This window comes from Pezoporus occidentalis, unplaced genomic scaffold (genome assembly GCF_034315485.1).
Source record: "Pezoporus occidentalis ecotype Australia unplaced genomic scaffold, CSIRO_AGI_Poc_V1 ctg88, whole genome shotgun sequence".
NCBI classification, from domain to species: domain Eukaryota; kingdom Metazoa; phylum Chordata; class Aves; order Psittaciformes; family Psittacidae; genus Pezoporus; species Pezoporus occidentalis.
The window spans coordinates 2,285,358-2,307,077 of NW_026916242.1; the positions used below are offsets into that span (position 1 = coordinate 2,285,358).

The 21,720-nt window shown below is 38.7% G+C and overlaps 1 protein-coding gene across 6 annotated transcripts in view; it reads left to right on the forward strand.

Moving 5' to 3' along the window:
- STK39 (serine/threonine kinase 39) overlaps nucleotides 1-21,720 on the forward strand; it is a 107,292-nt gene that overhangs the window by 68,324 nt on the left and 17,248 nt on the right. For 4 of the 6 annotated variants that reach the window (XR_009961960.1, XM_062604681.1, XM_062604683.1 and 1 more), the window contains 2 exons: nucleotides 16,754-16,806; nucleotides 18,667-18,735. Coding sequence is in view for 4 of the 6 variants with exons in the window: in XM_062604681.1 (XP_062460665.1) it covers nucleotides 16,754-16,806; nucleotides 18,667-18,735 (122 nt within the window). In the remaining 2 variants the exon portion in view is untranslated. The remainder of the gene's footprint in view (nucleotides 1-16,753; nucleotides 16,807-18,666; nucleotides 18,736-21,720) is intronic. The other 2 variants (XR_009961961.1, XM_062604682.1) reach the window with 1 other exon arrangement.

Sequence of the window (21,720 nt, forward strand, 5' to 3'; positions counted from 1 at the left end):
CATAGGATTAGGAGTCTTTCTCCCTAGCCCCTCATTCTTGGGGTTTACCTTACCCCTCAGCTAAACAAAGGCCAGAATAGGTTTGAGGCTGGCATTCCAGTGATGTATTGAGAAGCGTATACCACACTGGGTAATATAAGTGACAAGCAACAGAGATGCTATTTTGGGAAGACAGTAGTGTTAGTGTTTGAACTATCGCTGTAATCTGTTTCGGACTAATTTTTTTTGTTTGTTTGTTTTGTTAGCAGAAGGGCAGTTCTATGGGGTTCCTTCATAAAGGTCTGAAAAATAAATTTCCTGTGTCATAGATGTAAACCTGGAGGCCCTCTGGTCAGTCTGGGGTTACGGAAGAAGCCACTACCTGCATTCCAGCCCTACACAGCTGTCCTTATGCTGGGATAATTGCAGGGTGAATGACTGTACATTTAAGGCAGCTGTACATGGAGAAAGATGTTCTGGCTCCTAAATGCTCTCTTCTGTTGTAATTAACTTACTGAGTAAATATTTTTTTGAGCATCAGAAAGTAAAAATACTGCTAGTTTTGGCATTTGTAGTGACTAGAAGAGCTATAGATGACTTGCTCTGTGTCACACGGCATTCCCTTGTGTTTATAAGGTAGTAAACAGCTAATATCCTCACAGGGATTTCTGCATTTATCCACCTCCACTGCAGAACCTAAACTGTTCCATTGATGTCTTTTGGTGAATTGATCATTAAGTCATATAGCTGATAGAGACTTGAGCACATCAGAGGATTTTTATGGGATTTGTTAAAATGAACTATAAGTTGTGAACCATGTTATTATGGAGCAAGTTAGCTACGGTAGAAGATAGAAACAATTTGCTGTGATGCTTCATCTGCTGCTATTATATAGCTTTTAAAGTATAGCTTGATATTCAGATAAACATTGTGAACATTAGGTGCCAGAGTTGAAGACTCAGGGCTCAGTATATCATCAAAAATGTTGGAAGCTTTTTCTTTTAAAATAATTCACTTGAGGCAATCAAATTACACAAACTGCAGTAGCTTGATGAGTTCAGAACACATTGGTTTTAGCTGCTGAGAATTACTGTTAGAAAAAATCAATCTCAGTACTATGTGGGTAAAAATGTAAATACCGGCAAAATACAAGAGGGATGAATTGATGGATGGGGAGGATGAGAGGAAAAGGGAAGTAAACACATCAAAGAGAAGCCTCAGGAAGGTCTCATCTATTCATTGCCTTCCTTTTGCTTCCCTAGAGAGGCGCCATGATGTAAGGAGACAGCAAAAGGTGAGCATCCCAGCTGGGAAGGAGCCCTTCCTGTGTGATGGAGGCTGGCTGGGCTAGGACCTGAGAGGAGAAGGCATTTCCCCAGGGTCCTCAGGCACGAAGGGGTGGTGGAGAGAAAACCGATTGCACTTGCAGTACTGCTGAGTCCTTGACTAGGGAATTACCTTGGTTGCAGAGAACTTGTCATGGAAGTTGATGCAAACATTTAGAGCTTGGATAGAAACAACTTATTATGAGGCTTGGGAGTGTGGTCCAAAAGACCTGAAGAGTAGCGCCTTGAAATCTGGGACAGGGCAAAGCCGAGGGAAATGGGCAACCTTCATCAGCAGTGTGTATGGGGCAGTAAGTGCTCCTGTGGCTTATTTTTTTTCCCCTCATTTACAGTGAGGCTCTGTTACACCAACTCTCTCCAATTTTAGATGTTTGTTTTGCACTTTTTTCTCTGTAGTAGAATGTTCACAAAAGGTTAATAGTACCCATAAAAATTAAAAATCACCTTCCCAGAGGAGGAATTCTGGCAGAAGAATCCATGCATTTAAGTAATTGTTTTAGTGGATGGTCAGGTTCTGCTATTCTTCCCAAGCAGAGCAGCAGAGCAGGAGTGGACTCATTCAATAATTGAGTAGGGAATGCCAAATTAACACCAGCCACTCTTTAGTGCAAACGCCTTGTTGTGGATGAGAAACACAGCTCACATTCTGAAATAATCTTTAAAGAATCCCATGGCACTCTTCATACAAATGTTGGTATTTAACTCTCTTAGTCTGGATGGTTTCCAACTTGAGTATCTGATTTTATTTTTTTTTTCCTTGTATTTAATACCTTTCTGTTTTAATAGTTTTCTCAGTGGAACCAACTTGTAAAAATGTTCTCTGCTGTCAGAGTTGCTTCTTCAGTTGGAGATGGCAATTTCCACCATACTTTCTATCTCTTGCACTGTTGAGTTTTGGAGTATGTTGCACCAGAAGCAAAATGAGCAGCAATGTGTTTTAGGTAATTGCATGCAAAGCTTTTGAAAGGCTCTAGTATTAAATACTTAATACAGACCATTAGTATCTTAAAGCTCAAGTTTAATTAAGAGTCTGTGCTTGAATTTTTTCTGCAGTGAACTGAAAATACTGGTTCTCAGCTGCTTCTTGATCTTTTGCCATGGCGTGTAACTGACCCGAACTGGCTGTATGATCCTTGCGTTGAAGTGTTGATGCTTGTTTCCTCACTCTCACAGAAGAAGGGGAATTTGAGAGTGGGGAGGAACAAAATCTGTACTCCAGATTTTTGCCCTTGAGGCTGTGTACACTGTGCGTCTTGGTAGTGGGCCCTCGAAGAAACTGTGAGAAGAGGGTGTAAGGCAGTTGGCCATGATACAGTCCTCCGATGGCCATGCCACGAGGGAAAAGGGGTGGGAAGGAATTATCACCCTTGTTGGGAAATTTCCAGTCTAACCACCAAGCTGTTACAGATTTAGGAAGGTCACTGACAAGAGTTTGACTATTTAGATTAATAACAGAGACATTTCATATTAGATCAGGAGACTTGTTAATGGTTAATAGTTAAGAATTGCAAATTATCTGAAGCAATCTAAGATGGTTAAATTAGCTCCTGTGACAGGAAGATAATTCACTGACAGTAATTTGGAATGTCCCAGGACCTAATTTAATACAGTTCTTGCACGCTGGATGAATTAAGCCTGTGGAAGAAGTACAAGAGGGGCAAATGGAAATTTTTTACTCGGTGTACTGGCAAATGGGATCCGTCTATTATATTATTGTGTACCTTTATTTTACATAGTGTGTACAGAAATGCCAAGGCAGGATTGTATGGCACTCTGTGTTATTTACAGGTAAATGTTTGTGCGTGTGTGTATTTCTTATGAAAACATTTCTTCAGCTCATAGAGCTGTTTTATCACACTCTGAAACTGTGTGTCACTTGATCCTATCTGAGGAGTACATCTTCTGGGGAGCTGGACAAACAGATACAATTCAGAATGACAAGTCCAAGGAGTAGCCTGTAGCAGGCAGTTGCCTATGCTGTGCTACAGCAGGAGAGTTGTTAGGACTTAAGTAAAATGTGATTTCCTCTGAGTGCCAGAACATAGACGATGAGATATTACTCACTAGTTTGAGCTGAAGCCCAAGTGCTAATCTTCTTGCTTTCATGTAGGCTTGGCTTTTTGACCTCTTTCTTAAAAACATACTTAGTTTGAGGTACCTTGTGCGGCTATTCCTATGTTGTTAAGGTTTTGATTTTTAAGCAAGTAAAAACTCCCTATAAACAGGCAGACCTCTAAATCTATTCATCTGTTCTGTCTAAAGGCAGGATGAGTTTGATAATTGGCTTAGTACCATAACCCAGAGTTCTCAATTATTTTTACTTCTTTTTTTCCTCCTTTTTATTTTATTATTTTTTTAATCTTGAAAATCTTTTATTATTCCAGTTACTTTTGTAATTACATCCTTCACCAAAACAGGTATTTCTCATCATTTTTGCTGTTTAGAACAGCTTCTGTTCTCCAGTGTATTTAATAACAAAATCCACAAACAAATTCCCAGCTGAGTGGTAGATTTATAACTGAAAAGTAACAGAACTTCTCTATAGGCTGGGATCTGATCTGGTATCAAACATCATAAACAAAACCATTTGTAGAATTCTTGAAATAAATGTTCCTGTGATTACATCATTGAGCACTGTCCTATAATTTATTTTGCCATCACCTCTAAGGCTTTGCCTTGGGAACTGGGGAGGTGTCAGGATTTGGTTACTGAGCTGAATTTTATTTTCACAGCATGGAAACTCAATTTAAATAACCTTTTTAATCATGATTAAATCATGACTGAAATCAGTAAGCAGGAACCCTTGATTAAACTATTGATTCTAATCCTGCTTTCTGTTTGTACCTCTATTTCCTTCGAAGCTTGCTCTTTAAAAATGGTAAATTATGCTTTTCTCATTCACTATTTAAGGATGTTTTTGTGCCTTGCTGTGTTTTTATTGAAGATAAACATTCAAAAATTTATTTTAATTATGACCTAAATAATCCTGTCTGCAATTGCTATACCATCACTTATTAAACAGAGAACTGGTATATTTGTTTATCAAAACAACTTTCGTATGTAAAATTGATAATTGAGTCAAGGAATCAATATATTCTTTCTGTTTATTAAATCTGCTTTATATGTCTAAATATTTAGGTGGCAAGTCCATAGGGGGTCACAAGGATGATCAGGGGATTTGGGCACCTCCCGTACAAAGACAGGAAAAGAAAGTTGGGGCTGTTCAGCCTGGAGAAGAGAAGGCTGTGTGGAGACCTCATAGCAGCCTTCCAGTATCTGAAGGGGGCCTATAGGGATGCTGGAGAGGGACTCTTCATCAAGGACTGCAGTGATAGGACAAGGGGTAATGGGTTCAAACTTAAACAGGGGAAGTTTAGGTTAGATATAAGGAAGAAGTTCTTTGCTGTGAGGGTGGCGAGGCACTGGAACAGGTTGCCCAAAGAAGTGATAAATGCTCCATCCCTGGAAGACTTCAGGGACAGGCTGGATGGGGCTTTGAGCAATGTGGCCAATGTGAGGTGTCCTTGCCTATGGCGGGGGGCTTGGAAGTAGATGATCTTTAAGGTTCTTTCCAAATAGAGCCATTCTATGATTCTGTGAATTAGGCATTTAACCTGCTCAGCTGTGGTTGTAAATTATGCAGGCAGTTGCATTTGGAGATGTTGCTGAATGATTCCATTCCAACTTTTTATTGTTTTATTTACAGAAGAAAAAAAACAAGCATGAAAATCAACAAAGAAACCCAAACATCACCTCCAACCTCCTTTGTGTTAAAAAGACTAGTTTAAAACATGGACGTCAGCATTGAAAGTAATTTTATTTGTATTATTAATGTTAATGGTCAACTGTAATATGGCTTACATTTTGATAATGCAAAATTTAACTCTAATTAGTTATTTTTCTAATAGTTTTAAAGACATGGTATTACTTTGAGAGGCCGCACTGTTTCATCTTCATCTACCTGTTGAAGAGTTGCCAGTGACTGTGTTGACATAACACATTTAGTGGGGTTGAAACCATCTTAAATACTTCTATCTCTTTTGGCTGCTTCTTCCCCTTTAGTGTTGTGGTTCGTTGCCTTTCCACTTTGCACTGGAAGGGACTTTCAGCTTTGCACTGGTTGGGACTGTATTAGGTCACTGTAAAAGATCCAGGTTTTGGTTATGTGTCTTCCAGTACTTTTGAGGGGAAGGCAAAAGTTCAACTGCTCATTCATTAACCTAGTTTTGATCCAGAAAGCAGGCTAGTGAATTGGCCTCAAGAGGTACACTGGGACAAGAACTTTACTAGCAAGCTTTGTTAGTGAAACTTGTTTGTTTTAAAGCTACTTTTGAGAAAGTTTGGCCCATGGCAATGAAACTAGATGAAACCGTTGAAGATTTAAAAAAAATAAAACTTTTTGCTGTATTTCCCACTCTTGTTGATAAGCTAGTCAGGATCCATCAATTTTAGGCAGATGATGTGCAGATTGTCATAATCTTATGGTGGCTCAGGTGTCTTTCTGGTTTCCCTACAAGTCTCATTTGGTTTTGACGGTCATGTACTGATAGATAATCAGGAGTGAAAAACTCCAAGCCAATGGGAATTAAAGGATGCACACACCCAGGGAGTTTATGATTCAACGTATTTAAAACATTCTTTGGTTTGGATAAGGCAGAAAGTTTCTCTTGACTCTTCTCTGTTTTGTGCACTGGGCATTTATAAATATCTAATATAAAACCCCAATACATTCCTTTAGAATTTGTTGCAAATCTTTTGTCTTGATTTCATAAATGAAATCATTTTTCTAGCACTCTGTTTTGAAGTAGCCCAAGCCTCCTGGCAGTGATCTGTCTTTCACAGTTTCTGATTTAAAGAACTGAAGTTTTGCTTCAAGCATAGTGGCCATTTTACCATGCTGTACTTGGAGAATTTGTCACTGGAAGAACAGGTTATAATCTCTCTTTTTGTGCACCAGGCATGCAGAAGCATACAAAGTAAGCCTTTGCATGTTTAATCTCTTAGGAGCTCTGGTATTTTTTATCAGTCAGGCAGATGGTGTGTCACTGTAGTCACGCAGCTAATAGAGGTTTGACTTCCTTCAGCTGTGCACTGATCAATAGTGTTTGGTATCAAGAAATACAGAGAACTTTCCATATATATGGAAATATATATGAAATATGCTGGTGGGGGTATGTTAAACTATTGGCAAGTCCAAGAAAGGCAACTATAACCATAGTGTGCTGTAATCTTTAACAAATTGATCAATATATGTGCATGGCAGTTGTCCTCTCTTATTTAAATGCTCCCACTGAGTACTTCAGAGTGATTGTTTTTAACATTATTGTCATCATCTGTACATAACTCCAGCTCTTTCTAGGAACAAGTCAGTTTTAGATCACTTCTGTTTTTGACCAAGCATTGAGATTATGCCACGTTAATAAATTCTCAGTATAACCGTGTACTCCCCTTCATTGTATTTCAAGTACTTGTTAAAAATACTGATGCATTTCACAACTTAAATCTTTACCACTGCATTTTAAAAAACTTTTGTGCTAATTCAGGAATAATTTTAGGGAAAAAACTTATGATTAATATTGCCCTCTCTGCAGCAACAAAACTGATGGTTCTTTGCCTAAGTTACTTCCACCAGCTGATATATGAGAGCAGGTTGGAAGTGTGAGCCTCAGAAAATATGATGCAAGTGAATCCTGCTTTTCGCTGCCTATGCAGAGAAATGGGTCACTGAGGATTGAGGTAGAAATACTGTTTGTTCCAGAGCTTGCTGTTTGACTTAGCTGGGAATGAATATAATGAGGAAAAAAGTTGAAGGGCTTACAACATTCTTTTGATTTAGCTTCTAGCATCAGTAACTGCAGAAGAGAGAGAAGACCTATGTAAAAGCATGTTGAAGTATAGATATATCTAAAATGTCTCTAGTTTTAACACCACTGTGTCAAGGAATTAAGACTTGGGGCTGTAAACCAGTGGATGGAAAGGAATGACTTAATGATCTTATGTCACTTCTAAAATGATAACATTTTGCAGACTTGCCTGGTGGTACTTGCGTGTATCAGCTACTTTTCCTGTGTTTCTTCTATCATGCAACTTGTGCATTTTCTTAGTTTTACTATAGTTTTTTAATTTTTACATCAGTTTTTACTAGATTGAAAGCACTCTAACTTCTTCTGAGTCTTAAGCAACTTCGGACTGGTCAGCTGTGGATAGAACTGACCAACATCTTAACATCTTAACAGTATTTCATTGTGCAATTGGCTGGTTTTCAGTCTTGAAAGCATAATTAGGCTGGTTTTTGCCTTAGTATTGCTGCTGTCTCTTGAAGTACAGCGATGAACAAGTGTGTTGCATCATTTCAGGGATCCGCTCCCTACTTAGGAAGATGTGAAGATTAAATGGTAGTGACAGTATTTTGTATATTTAAGTTTTGAGTCCTGTAACTTGAAGAACCATATGCTAAACATCTTTGCTTCTTCCAGTAATGTATATGGAGGGGTAAGTCATAAACCTATGGGGTTTTTTTTTTTTGAACCACTGAAGTAAATGGTAAAGTTTTAATGGAATTCAAAGAACTGTATTTTAGGACTAATATAGGGAGATTTAGTCCCTTTCTGCTTGGTGGCAATCTGGAAGCAGGGCGGACCTCAAACATCGATTTTACTCCTACCAAAAGTTAACAGAAATGCTATTCCATTTAATCAAGGATTGACCTGAAGGTATTAAAAATAAGTTGAGAAAAACCATCTTTCTCTACAATGCTGAGCAGGCAAGATCTGCTCTTGATAGTATGGTACTGTATAATGGAAGAGCCTGGATATCGATTAGTAAATGACAGCTGAGCTTGGAAATGTTAGAGAGAAAGGGATTTACATAAGCATGTGGTGAATCCTTAGGAGGCTAATGCTTCTTTACAGTAAATGCTCTCTTCTGTAGTGTTTATGTGATCCCACAGGAGCTTTAAGGTTCTGATTCACAAAATTACTTTAATAAACAGACTTTCTCTTATTACTGCTTTGGTTCTACTGCATGCAATGTACCATGACTTAAGAAAGGAAAAAGTTTTCTCCATGTATAATACAGGGCATTGAGTGAAAAATAAAACACTTGTGGAATAAACCAATGCTACGAAAGCTAGACTACAAAGGGAACCAATTTTAACTGGTGCATTATGCCTTGAGCACATGAAAGTGAGAAATGGGTGAACTGTTATTGTGAGAAGGAAGATGACCCTTTGACTTTGAATAACATTTCATGTGGGCAAATAACATTTGTCCCTTCAACATTAGAATAGCAAGCAAAATTTGTTGTAAAAAAAACCTGCCAACCTTAGTCTTGTGTTTCCCCCTCAATTATATTTCTTGCATTATGCACACAAAGATCTTGCCCCGGAGATGTGGAATGAAAATTGGATGGGTACCGCTTTAGGATGTACAACCTACCTATCACTCTGATTAGTCCACTCTGTTTTGGTGTGAACTTCTGCTTTCTTTACGGTGTAAAGAAGCAAGTCATTTAAATGCCTCTGTGATTTTAATTATACCAGTAAATGCAGTGAGGCAGTGCAAATAGCATACTGCTGCCCTTGCTTCCTAAGCTATGCTCTCTTTGTTTTTTTCCATTATAATTTAGTTTGCTTCTGTGGTAGTTTCAATGTAGTTCACATTTTGGAGGGGACGAACATCAGTGAGACCTAAATTTTGTACAAGTGTGGTAAGTATGATGCTTATTTTCAGCGTGTTTTTTTTGTCGAAGCACCCTGACTTAGTCTTGTTCAGTGTGACTAGTCCTTTATGGTGGGAAATTCTGTTCTGGTGGGAATAAAGCTTGTAGGAGTATGGGAAAGGGAAAGACTGGTTGGTGAAGGGTGCCATGTGCACCGTATGTTATGGTGCCATTCATGAAAAAGTTATACCATTTTAGTGGAAGACTAATTTATTTTTGGTTCCAGAGATCAATATATGTTCTGCTGTTGTCTCTTCTGCTAGCCAGACTTGTTAAGTTTTGACAGAACTAGCAATGTGCAAGCTTGAATTTTAGGGAGAACACACTTAATGGAGGTTTTTCTAAACATAAGTCTATCAGTTCTGTTGCTGAGTTATAACTAGTCATGATCTGAAAAGTGGATGGAGGAAATAAGTGCTCCTTTGACTTCATTCTGAGAATGCTTTCTTGTTTATAATTTAGTTAATCAGACCATGTTCCTCCTCAAAGCTGGTCAGGCACTGAAATTGCAGGGAGCATCCCTTTTACCAGGCAACAAATGGTGTGCAGGCGCTGAAGCTCCTTAACTTCCTCCCTGCATGGGCTAACTAAGGACACTTGCCTAGGCAGAGCTTGTATTTTGTTGAGCATACCATAAAGCATAGCTTTTGGGTTTTCATTGGGCTTTTTTGTTGGTTGTTTTGGGGGTCTTTGTTGGATTTGTTGTTTGTTCTTTTTATTTGTTTGGGGGTTTTGTTTGTTTGTTTTTTAATGTTTTCACTTACTTCACCTTGACTTGTAATACCCTTCATGTTCAACTGGAGCTTAGGAAAAGGTGAAAGAGGGAAGATACATATATATAGATTTTCCTTCTTACATCTAGCTATCTATACATATCTATATCTACTGATTGTTTTTTCACTTACCCGGTGAGGCGGGGGGATGAGCCCCGAGGCGGGCTCTTGCTTCTCATGCCAAGCGCCTGGCACATGCCGGGTGGAACCCGCTCCAGGGACAGCGGCAGGTGGGGAGTTTGATTGGGGCGGTACACCTGTCAAAGCATAACGCAGGTGTCCTAAGGCGAGCTCAAGGGAGGACGGAAACCTGCCATGGAGCAGAAGGGCATAAGCTCGCTTGATCTTGATCTTCAGTACAAATACAGACTGTGAAAGCGGGGCCTCATGATCCTTCTGGCTTTTGGGGTTTTAAGCAGGAGGTGTCAAAAAAGTTACCAGAGGAATAACTGGCTTGTGGCAGCCAAGCGTTCATAGCAATGTCACTTTTTGATCGTTCGATGTCAGCTGTTCCTATCGTTGTGAAGCAGAATTCACCAAGCGTTGGATTGTTCACCCACTAATAGGGAACGTGAGCTGGGTTTAGACCATCATGAGACAGGTTAGTTTTACCCTACTGATGTTGTGTTGTTACAATAGTAATCCTGCTCAGTACAAGAGGAACCACAGGTTCAGACCCCTGGTGCGTGCACTTGGCTGAGGAGCCACTGGCGCGAGGCTACCATCTGCGGGCTTATGCTTGAACGCCTCTAAGAATCCTGCCTAGATGCTTGTTGTGCTATTGCATCATCGGTTGCTTGTGTTTGACCCAGGAGATGACAGTCTTGTTCAGAATGGGTGGGTAAAGCCCTTCCCGAATCTTCGTTAGCAAAGACAGGCCTTCCTCATAGGAGAAGGAAAACTCCTATGTTCAAACCCGGGCTGATGGAGCTCATCCAGCCTTGTAAGGTCTTCCATCTAAGAGAAGGACACTCTTGTAAAACCTTCGACGCGTGGACTTTGCTGTCACCGTCCGAGCTAGCCAGGCCGTGGCAATTAAACCTCAGGTGTAAAGGGTGGGGCCAGTTCTGTGCACACTGCGCCTCATCTAAAAAATCCACTGCGCAGGCTGGAAGGGCTCACTCTCACTGTCTGTAGCGACAGGCCAGGGACGAAACAGTAGGTGACAAGGTGCATGGGAAGCTGCAGATCCAACCTTGCATGTGGGTGGATCAGGGCATTGGTCGCTCGAGATTGCCCCAGGAGATGACAGTCCTGGTCAGGCACTTCCTGATTGCCTAAGCAGCCTTTTTTCCAACCAGATTTGCCTATCCCACATGCCCTTCGTCATCGTGCTTGTAGTAAGCGTGGGTAAAGCCCTTCCCAAATCTTCACTTGTGAAACCAAGCCATCATATATATATATGTAGGTAGAAGATATTTCTATATCCATCTCTCTATATATATCTCTCTTCTTTCATATATATATATATATGTATGTATTTACTTTTAATATGCAGAACAATGGAAAAATATGTGAGAAAGGAAGTAAAATGTGCCCCAGGCCAAAGTACCTGTATATTGGAGTCTGTTAAAACAGGTTCAGTGCTGAGGAAATGGGCTAAGAAAAGTGAGTATTTGTTGTTCCAGGAGAGTTCTGTCTTTTGATTCTTCCACTCAGCACTCCATAGAAATAGTAGATAATATTCCTGTGCCTTATTAGGACTAGAAATCCATAACAAAGGAAAATGATACACTAATGAAAAGAATGGTTATCATCCAAGTTGGGTAATGTTGCTGTAGAGCAATTTATGCTTGCATATGCAAGTGGGCAAGAATGAGAGTGATTTATATTATTTTTCCATTGGCGATGTGGGAAAGGATGATTAAACAGTTGAATTATAAAGTAACATTTGATAATGAAAGTAGTGTTTTATGCAAAGGGATGTATTTGTGAAATGCCATAGATTGAAAGCATGGATGTTTACAGTATAGTCTAGTGTTCTGGTTTACACACAATAAAAAATGGTCATAGTAGCAATGAAAGACACAGAGACACCACCACTCCATGAAAACAATGGTAAGTTTACCTTGTCAGTGGACAATAATTTACTGATTTTGTTGTTGATTTGTTTTTTGTTTATTTATTTGTTTTTTACAGCAGAATTTACTTTGTGGCAAGCTATAGATAAAGTGATACAGCATCTCTTTTTAAGTGTGATCATAGAATGATTTGGGTTGGAAGGGATCTTAAAACTCACCTAGTTCTAAACCGCCTCCCCCACAGGCAGGAACACCTTCTAGTATACCATGTTGCTCAAAGCCCTGTCCAACCTGGCCTTGAATTCTTCCAGGAATGGAGCATTCACAACTTCCTTTGGACAGCCTATTCCAGCGCCTCACCACCCTTGTAGTGAAGAATTTCTTCCTAGTGTCTGATCTAAATCTACCATCTTTCGGTTTAAAGCCTTATCCCCCTTGTCGTGTCGCTAAATGGGCTTGTAAAAAGTCCCTCTCCTGATTTCTTGTAGGCACCCTTTAGGTACCAGAAGGCTGTTATAAGGTGTCCCTGGAGCTTTCTCTTCTCCAGACTGAACTATCCCAACTCACTCAGCCTGTCTTCACTGGAGATGTGCTCCAGCCCTTCTTGGCCCTCCTCTGGTTTGCTTCAGCAGGTCCGCATCCTTCTTGTGCTGGGGGCTCCAGAGCTGAATGCAGTACTTCAGGTGGGGTCACGTGAGAGCGGAGTAGAGAGGCAGAATCACTTCTCTTGACTTCCTGATCTGTAGGCCAGGATACGGTTGGCTTTATGAGCTGCAAGTGCACATTGCTGGATCATGTTCAGTTTGTCATCCAGCAACTTCCCCAAGTCTTCACCTCAGGGCTGTTCTTAGTCCATTCTCCGCCCAGCCTGTAAATGTGATGGGGAGGTGCCTGTGATTTATGGTTTCTAACTCTATCTGAAAAAAAAGATAATGAAGAAAATCAGGAAGTTTTGCATCTGCTGTAACTAATAAAAAGCCATAAATGATGTAGTTTCCCTATGATGTACATGTGCTCTGTATTGTTTCACAAATCAGCTTTGTCAATTATCATTCTGTTATCACCTGCATTCTTTGACATTCAGCTCTGTATATCAGTCCTTGTAAGCCACATGTGATGACTGAGTACCTGAAAAATCAGCAAGCAATGCAGAGACAAAACCTGTGTGTTCTTACACACATGCCCATGCCCTTCTTTTGGCTTACCTTATTTGAGAATTTTTTTCTTCCTTTGGGAAGGAAGAATATGTGGCTACTTAGGTATGGTAAGATGCACCCCATCGAGGAATACACACTCCCTAAGAACCACATAGAAGTTGCTGAAGATTGTGGGAAATAGAAGCTAATGTTTTGGATAATTCTGCATGATAAGTGGTGGATAAATAGGGAAGGGGGAGCAGAGGAGGGGAAGTAGTAGTAAAAAAGAATGAGAATCTGCTGCTTGATGTATAATCAAGCTATCCCAGTATGATTTACATGTTAAGTTTAATTCCAAGACATCTAATTTCCTTGAATCTCACTCATATGATAGACATTCTGTGTTTAAGGACAAAAGAAATAATGGTATTTAATGTGTCCAATTTACAGTTGCACCATTACACAACCACGGTTTCCTATTTTAGTTCAACAATGTAGATCTTTTGTCAAGCGTATGGAACACAGCTAATTGACTATAGCAGGAATTATGCTATTGTAAGGTAATTATTTGACAGACTTTGTTTTTAAATGCAAAAACCTGAAGTCTGGTTCCTTTAAAACAGAGCATCTTCATTTCATATCCTACTGACAGGATGGTCTCAGTTTGTAGACAGGGGGATAAGTGATGAAGTTGGCCCATGTTTTTTTTCTAGCTCTTTGAGGTAGCATTACTCCCTAGAAAATCAGACCTAGCAGTTGTATTGCGCACATGAAGTGGTCCTGATGAAAACAGAAGAATAGTGAGAATTTGCAAAATATGCTTTCAGAATGTGTGAAATTTTAAATTCTGAAGTTACTTTGCAAGAAAGACGGCTGCAAAACATCTTAGCATGTTGTGCTTTGGTATTGACCTTGTTCAGAGCAGTTCTGTAGCATTCCTACTGTTGGAGGTGACTGCATGATGAAAAGCAACCTCCAGGAAATCAGTAAACTACAGTGTACTAACATGCAAGAAGGTATTCAAAATTTACTACTTTTTAAAGGAGATGGGCTGTTTTTATCCATGATAATCCAGGTATATTAGTCTGCAATGGCGTAGAACAAGAAGAAAATAAGAGGTATTATAAGAGATGGCAAAAAATTGAGTTTGCACTTTAAAATTAATATCTTTTTCATAAATGCATTAGAGAAACTAGGGGCCATTAAGAAATGATGAAGGTAAAATTATTAATCACAAAGATAAGTGCCTTTCTTGAAATCCTGTTTCTATTTAGTAGAAGTAAAGCCTGTGTGTGCTGCTGCATGGTAAGAGTGTAATGGATCTAAGAAAAAAGAGAACTCCAGTGGAACAAATGAAATGCTGCTTGGAAGCTCTGCCTGCAAATAAGTCAACGAATCCAAACAGTTGTCACCAAAGTGTATCAAGGGAACTAGTAAACTAATTTACAGTAACAATGACACTAACTAGAACCAGAGAAGTATTGGAAGAGTGGAGAAGAGTATGCGCAGCTTTTAGGAAATAGCTCAAGTACATCTTCTATTTGGTAGAATATATAATGGAATAAATAATTGATGGAAATAAATGTCTGGAAGGTAATGGAACTGTAAGCAAAAGCACTTACAGGCTTCTAGCAAATTACTCTTGCTGGACTTCTTTTGTTTTGCTTTCCTGAATTATAGTATACCATTAAAAGGAAAGCAGCAGAGTCCTAAGTTCAGAATAGTTCAGAGTGTAACAATTCCAGATAGCCATCCAGAGTTGGATGGCTGAATACATATCAGCTTTCCCTGAATTTTCACCTTTGCTTAAATAAAGAGATCTGACTCATTAATTTTCTGTTAGGGACATTCTGCAATTTGGAGACAAAGTAAAATGCACCCCATTTGCATGCTTCTTGATGAGTCTGTATCGTGAACAGCTGGTCTTTCATGTAGCTCTATCAGTCTGTTGGAAAGGTGGTAATTTTCATGAGAGTGCCATTTTTATGGTGGATGTCCTACTTACGGGAGGTCTGCGGAAAGATACAGTCTGAGACCCTAATTTAGTACTTTCTAGGTAATTAACTGTAAGAGTGCAAAGTCTACAGAATTGCTTCTCAGCTGGTTTTAGCATTTGACTTCAAAAGAGTGTGCAGGAAATCAGTGTCTAAGTCTGAGCTGCATTCCATGTCCAGTCAAAACGTATGTTAAGAAAAATGCTAAATTTCTGTGCAACTTCCCTTTTTTAGAAAGCAGCAGTTTTAGCAAGCTTATTTATTTCAACAAAGGGAAGTGGATTGGCATATGGTTTTTTATTTAGACAGAAAACTATCCAGGTTTTTTAGTGGGGGAGAAGAAAGAACTGAGATTCATGCTAATTCTGTGTTGAATAAAAATAGACAGTGCAATATTCCATATAATGGCAGCAGATTTCTGTAGCAAAAGTAAATGAACCTCGTAAATCTGTTCTGGCTAGTTGCATTATTTGCAACTTTGTGTTAGTGATTCTAAACTCCCATAATTCCTTATTTAGAGTAGAATTTTAGGAACCCAAAACTCCTTCAGCTTTGAAGCATTCAGTGTATTCAGTAAATGAGTACTTGTCATTTTATGCCCTGCATGTGGCACATTTATTTTTCAGGGTTTGCTCTATTGCCTTTGTCTGTGTTGCCAGTCATTTTGGTTTTTGTGTTCCTGCATGTTACCAGTTTTTGACTGTAATATTCTTATAAGTATTTAGCAAGTGATAATAGCTGTATGTCACAGCTGAGTATGCCTGCCTATTGGATTTAGTTTTCCCACAGCAAGACTTCATGGCCTGGTACGCTGAAATATGAGCTTGCATACAGTTTCCTTGCTGAGGAGAAGAATAATGGCATGCAAAACACAGTCTGTTGCTATTAGCTTTTCAAGTGGATTGAGCTATTCACTGGAAAAAGAGTGTGCTACAGCAATTAAGTTCATCCCTATGCTCGGTAGGCTTGCCATTTCCAAAATGAGATGGACGTCTGTTTTGCAAAGAGGCTAATGTTTTATTGATGGTAGAAATTATTAACTAAAATAAGCTGGAAACATACAAGGAATGGCAGTTTGGAGCACGGTATGAGACTGTAAAGGAATTCTTTAATATAGGCATTAAGTCCCTTATGAGAGTGTCATACACTGAACTGGTTAAAGCAATCTTCAAACAGGAAGGATGGAAACGTTTGGCTTTCACACTCTGCTGCTTCTTTTATGTGTAGCTAGAGCCTCACTGCTGAGGCAATGGTGGTCACTGCAATAAGTTCCTCATTTCAAAACAGCTTTATAAACACCGTGCATCAAATGCTGCTTTTTAGCATGTAATGTTTGCTAGATACTTTTTCTCTTAAATGAGCATGTCTTGTGTAAATGTGATCTCAGATGGGGAGTTTTAAGTCCAAGTGAATACTCTTGGAGAAGAAGAGGTAACACGTACGATTTCAGACTATGTTGAACTAGCAGGGTCAGTATGGTAGAGTGTCTTTTAAAGATGGAAAGGAAAATATTTACCACAGGATCTTATTTTATCCTTTAGGTTAACATAGGTATTTCTCAGCTTAAGCATATCTTTCTGTTAGTTTCTTTTCCCAGAATACTGCCATGAAAATGTGGTGGAGTTTCTCCAGTGTGGGCATTTTTGGAGAGCAGTGTTTTTCAAGTTGAGGAAATTCACACTAGGAAAATGGGGTTATCAGTGGCACAGGTGTTCTTCAGGTTTAGGAACTGAATAGTTGTTCTGTCTTCATTACATTTTAATGTATACACTCAATGTTTTCCAGGAACTCCAGGAAAGAACTTAATGACATACGGTTTGAGTTTACTCCAGGCAGAGGTAAGGCTCCTTCAGTTGAATTATTCTCTCATTGCTCAAAAACGTATTTCAGAAATCGATTACTGTTTATGCTTAATACTAACTCTCTCTCTGGATTGTTTCCTACACTGCAGAGCTTCATACTGAACTTCAGCTGAACAAGAATAGCAGATGTTTGTAAATTCTAGTGGCAAGGTTGCATAATACATAGTATATATTAGACTTGATCCCCAGTATACTTTATCAATTTCATGTCTTACTGAAATGATCTGTGTGGTATATATAGATTGTGAATAGCAATACTTACAGCTTTGGAATTTCCATTTTCACATGTGGAAAATATCGTAGGAGGCGGAATATAGTAGCCATGAAAGTGTATGGGTGATGGTGATAATACTTAAGCTTCTTTCTCCTGCGTAGTAAAAGAAGTTCTGTTAACAATGCTGTCTTCAACTGAAAGTTGTTTCGTCTGTAGCTTCAGTATCATCGCCAGAAAGAAATTTTTACATTGAAACTTTAAACTACTGCAGGCTTGTAGGAGCATATTTGCTTTCCAGCGCTGGGAGTTCTGATAACTTATAAAGTTACTTTTGTTTGAAGAAAATCAATTGTTGGGATAAAATGCACAGGAGGCTGATATCTTGAGTAAGAAGGTATCATTCTTGTTTAATAGCAACAGTTTGAACTATGAACACATTCCATGGTTTTCAGCAGTCAGTAATTACTATATTTAAGAATAGCCTTCGAAGAGCTTCCACCTAAAAAAATTAATCTAGACTGAAGGGATTTCTCATTTCCTGTAAATCATGGTATCTTTTGTGTGCAGTATTTCCATGCATGGATATAGTCTCTGCTGTCCAGCTGCATTTCTCATTGATTTTGACAATGGGTAATAATGTGAAAGATCTCTTCCTTAACTGGGCAGAGACCATCCTGCTTTAGTCACTTGTCAAAAGAACTATTTATTTCTAAGCACTTACATAAACCATTGAGAATTCTTAGTTGGCCAAAAAATAGAGGATATGCCATACCAGGACTCTTTCTAGTAGTCACTAAGCCAGTCAGAAGGCAGCTGTGATTGTCATCTTCAGAGCTCTCCAGAAATTGCAGCTAGCTCAGCTGTATTGTTTTTCACCTGTGTGTGTTTCTTAAGGAAATAATGTAACTGTCTTGAAGCATGTGCTCAATGCAGGTATTTGGTATTGAGGCCATGTTATAGTTGAGACTTAGATGGAATTTAGGCTAGTTCCTGCTGTTTTCTCCTACGTACCTCCAAACCGTCTAAAGTCTCGATCCAAGAGCAAGTACTAGTCACAGGGACTTGGTAATTAGCCCACTTTGGTATAGCACTTGTTGGAAAATGAATCCAGACCTCTGAATTTCCCTCATCACAGTACTTAAAATCTCATTTAAGCCTAAAGCTCTAAATAATGACTGTTCCCATAACTCCTTTGTCCCACTGGTAACAAACAAGAACGTTTATATAGCGTGTCTCTGTATAGATATTCAGAGCAATGGAGAGGATAAAGAAAACAGTGAAAACCACACTAAAACATAGTTTATATTCTTGGTTGTGAAGATACTGAACTTGTAAACTATGTAGGAGTACATAGCTAGATAATAGAGGAGAAATGCTGGTGGCTAGGAAAGGTCTGTAGGGGGTTTGCAATGAATCAGATCATCACCTCATGCAATTTGCTGTGCAGAGGCTGATAAGATAATTATCTTTTTTTCCTCCTAATTAAAGGTAATTCTGAATTCAAGCATGCCTCCATGGGTGTTTTGGAACTAAAATGTATTTTTGTTAAAGTGTATTGGATGACTGATACTTTGTGTTGTTTTTGTGGGGTCTCATACTTACTCATTTCACCTTTTGGACAGACACAGCAGATGGCGTTTCTCAGGAGCTGTTCTCAGCAGGCCTGGTTGATGGCCATGATGTAGTTATAGGTAAATTACATTTTTTGCTTGCAATTATGCTCTTGTGACAAATTTGTATTAAATGGTTAAGAAAAATGTTTCCTCTAATGCTGGTTTTCACAAAATCCTTTTTGTCCTGATTTTGCTTTCATGTATGCATAGTTCAGTCAACAAGCCAATTTTGATACCAGTCCAAGGATTGCTTTTGGAAGTCACAACTATTTAGTGGTTTGAGAGGGATGAAAAAATACCAATCTCCTGACGGATTATTTGCAATTCAATGATTGATCGTTTTTGTGCTAACTTAATTTTTTTTGTTTAATGATAAAATGATTTTTCAGTAGGCTATTGCAAAGTGTGCTTTGGCAGCTCTGAAGCTGCAAGTATTCGGCTTAGGTTTGTGGAAGATAAAGCAAGCCAGAGTTCAGGATCTATGGAAATTGAACCTAAAGAGATATTATTTCATTGGTTAAAAAAACAAAGAAATGTTTTTTGGCATCTTTGAGGAAAGATTTTTCTCTACTTTTCTATTCTGTGCTTCACTAAATTTATTTATTTATTTATGAAATGCAGTGCCTGGCAAAGATGATTACTTAGAAAGTGCTTATTTCCCTTCAGTCCCTTCTCTTCTTCTGGTTCGTAAAGACCAGTAGATAGATAGTTACCGAAATCAGAGGGGGGAGACCACTAAATGTGTGAGAACCGAATTAAGGAATACTAGCAAATGAATCTTTGTGTTGCAAAGTTTATATCGATTGGTTCAGATATCATTACCAAGTTTCTCAATGTATGATGAGTGTTTCACAAATCCTTAAGTTCATATGACACTTTCCTGGAAGATTATCTAAGCACATTCTCAATGCTTTTGTAGGGTACCTAAAGGATTTCAGAGAGAATCAAATACTTTTTCCTTTTTTATATTCAGAATACAGGTTGGTTCTAGTTGATGTAAGAAAAAAAAGGCCCTACCTATGCTTTTATTTTACTTTCTAAAGAAAAAGTATTTAGGGGTGGTACAGGCTAGTAGGCACTCTTCTCTTAAAGTCGCTTCTATGGTACTGGTACCATAAGGGCTTAGGGGAGAGGGGTAGCTTGGCCTTAGTTTGTTGCCTTTTAAACATCCAGTATGATGTTTACTACAGCAGCAGTCAATACCATACTGCTGTTGAGGATTTTTGCTATTATTTTCATTGCCACGAGATATCTTACTTCATTTAGAAATAATAATAAAGGACTTTTTTCTGTCTAAGAGAAGAATTGTTACCTGTTGGCTATTTTACCTGCCTGGGCAGTCAGCTGGCACTCTTGCACAGAAGGTGGAGTCATGGATGCCGATGCTATAGTGCAAGTCCTGCTGGGACCCAGAGAGACCTCTCTTCCTTTCTTTGCTCTTCCCTATTCCTTTTGCTGCAGAGTTCACTTGCAATGCATAGGGCCAGCGCTTCTATGGAAATGGCACCATGAATGGGATTTGTTCTCCGTCTTTCAGAGGAGATGTGGGGGAAAGGGAAATTAAGGTAGTTATCCATCATGGCTTCAGAGGTGGGACTTTGATCGCTGAAGAAACATGAACATTTGAATAAGGAAGGTTTTTCCTAGCAGGCTTGGTTAAAGTCACTGTCTAGTTAATAATGAAAGTTTATTTCCTTGCTTAGTTCTTGCTTTGAATTGCGTCAGATTTTGCTTTTTAGCACTATGATGATGGTCCTTTGTGTTCTTTCCTATTTATTTTTTATTGCAATATTAAAAAAAAGTGGGAAAATAACTTTCTTGTATATAATGAAAGCATTTGATTTAAATTTAATTTCATTAATTATAATCAGTTTTATACGTTCATTTTCCTGTGATGTTGTAACTTACGTCAAGTTCCACAGGCACAAATTTTTGCATGGCTTTGTAAAATAATTTTCAATTTCAGTTCAATTCAGTGTTTTCAAATATGTGTGGACGTTGTTATCTTCCTAGAAAATGACTTTAGATTTCATGTTTTACTGAAAGACAAGTTCTGCTGAATGCGATTTTGCAATTTTATTTTAATTTTAAAAAAATATGAACTTTATTAAGAATATGTTTGTGATTTGCTTTGGGAAAACTGTCTAAATGTTGTATGGGAATGGAATAAGACAACTTGCATGCAGACAGCTTATTGCAAATTTCGGAATTTCACTGCAACAGTGTAGTCCTAAGAAATGTTTCAGTCCCTTAGTTTAAAGCAGTGGGTCATATAAGAGAGCAGGTGGTGCTGAAAATGTAAATCTGCTTACAAAACTAATTTTCTTTGTAAGATGATTTTACACTTTGTTCACTCAAAATTAAAAGGTTTAAAATCTTCCTATGTAGGGAGAGGAGAATAATATAGAAGAATTTGGTTAACCTTCTTCACCGGAAGAACTGATTCCATTAGCTTCCAGATTGAAAGCAGCTGATAAATTACCTTTCACTTTTCAGCTGAAGCATGCAGAAACTCAGCCCTTATAACATTAATGAAAACTAAGTTTGGAGGTAGTCTCATAAAAGTTGTTCTTGTAGTTTCTTTTAATGGATGTTGGAACATATAGAGTCTGGGAGTAAAAAGAAAGGTGAAAATACCTGTGCTTCTGTTGAACTCAACAGTTTATTGGCGTAACAGCTGATTTTCTGAAAGGACACTTGAATATGAGTCAGCAAAAGCTGTTGTGCAAAGTACTGCCATGGCATACATGGCCTGAGGCTTATAGCGGGGACCAGCTGACATGTAAGGTCTCTAGAATTTTCTGCTAAGCGTCAGCATACTTCACTTTTTGAGTCTTGCTGGTTTTGCTTCACTTAACACAAACTTTGCAGGAAGTTTTCCATTCTGATAAGTAATAAGTTCAGCTACATGTTCTGCAGAGAAGTAAAAATCCCATCTTGCGTGTTCAGTTCTGGCTACGATTCACTGGTTTCTGTTCTTTTTGACAGTAGCATTGTTTCATAGGCGGTTGTGATCAAGGGAATCGGTGCAGAGAAATCTGTGTAAAAGCAGACTAGAGTTCA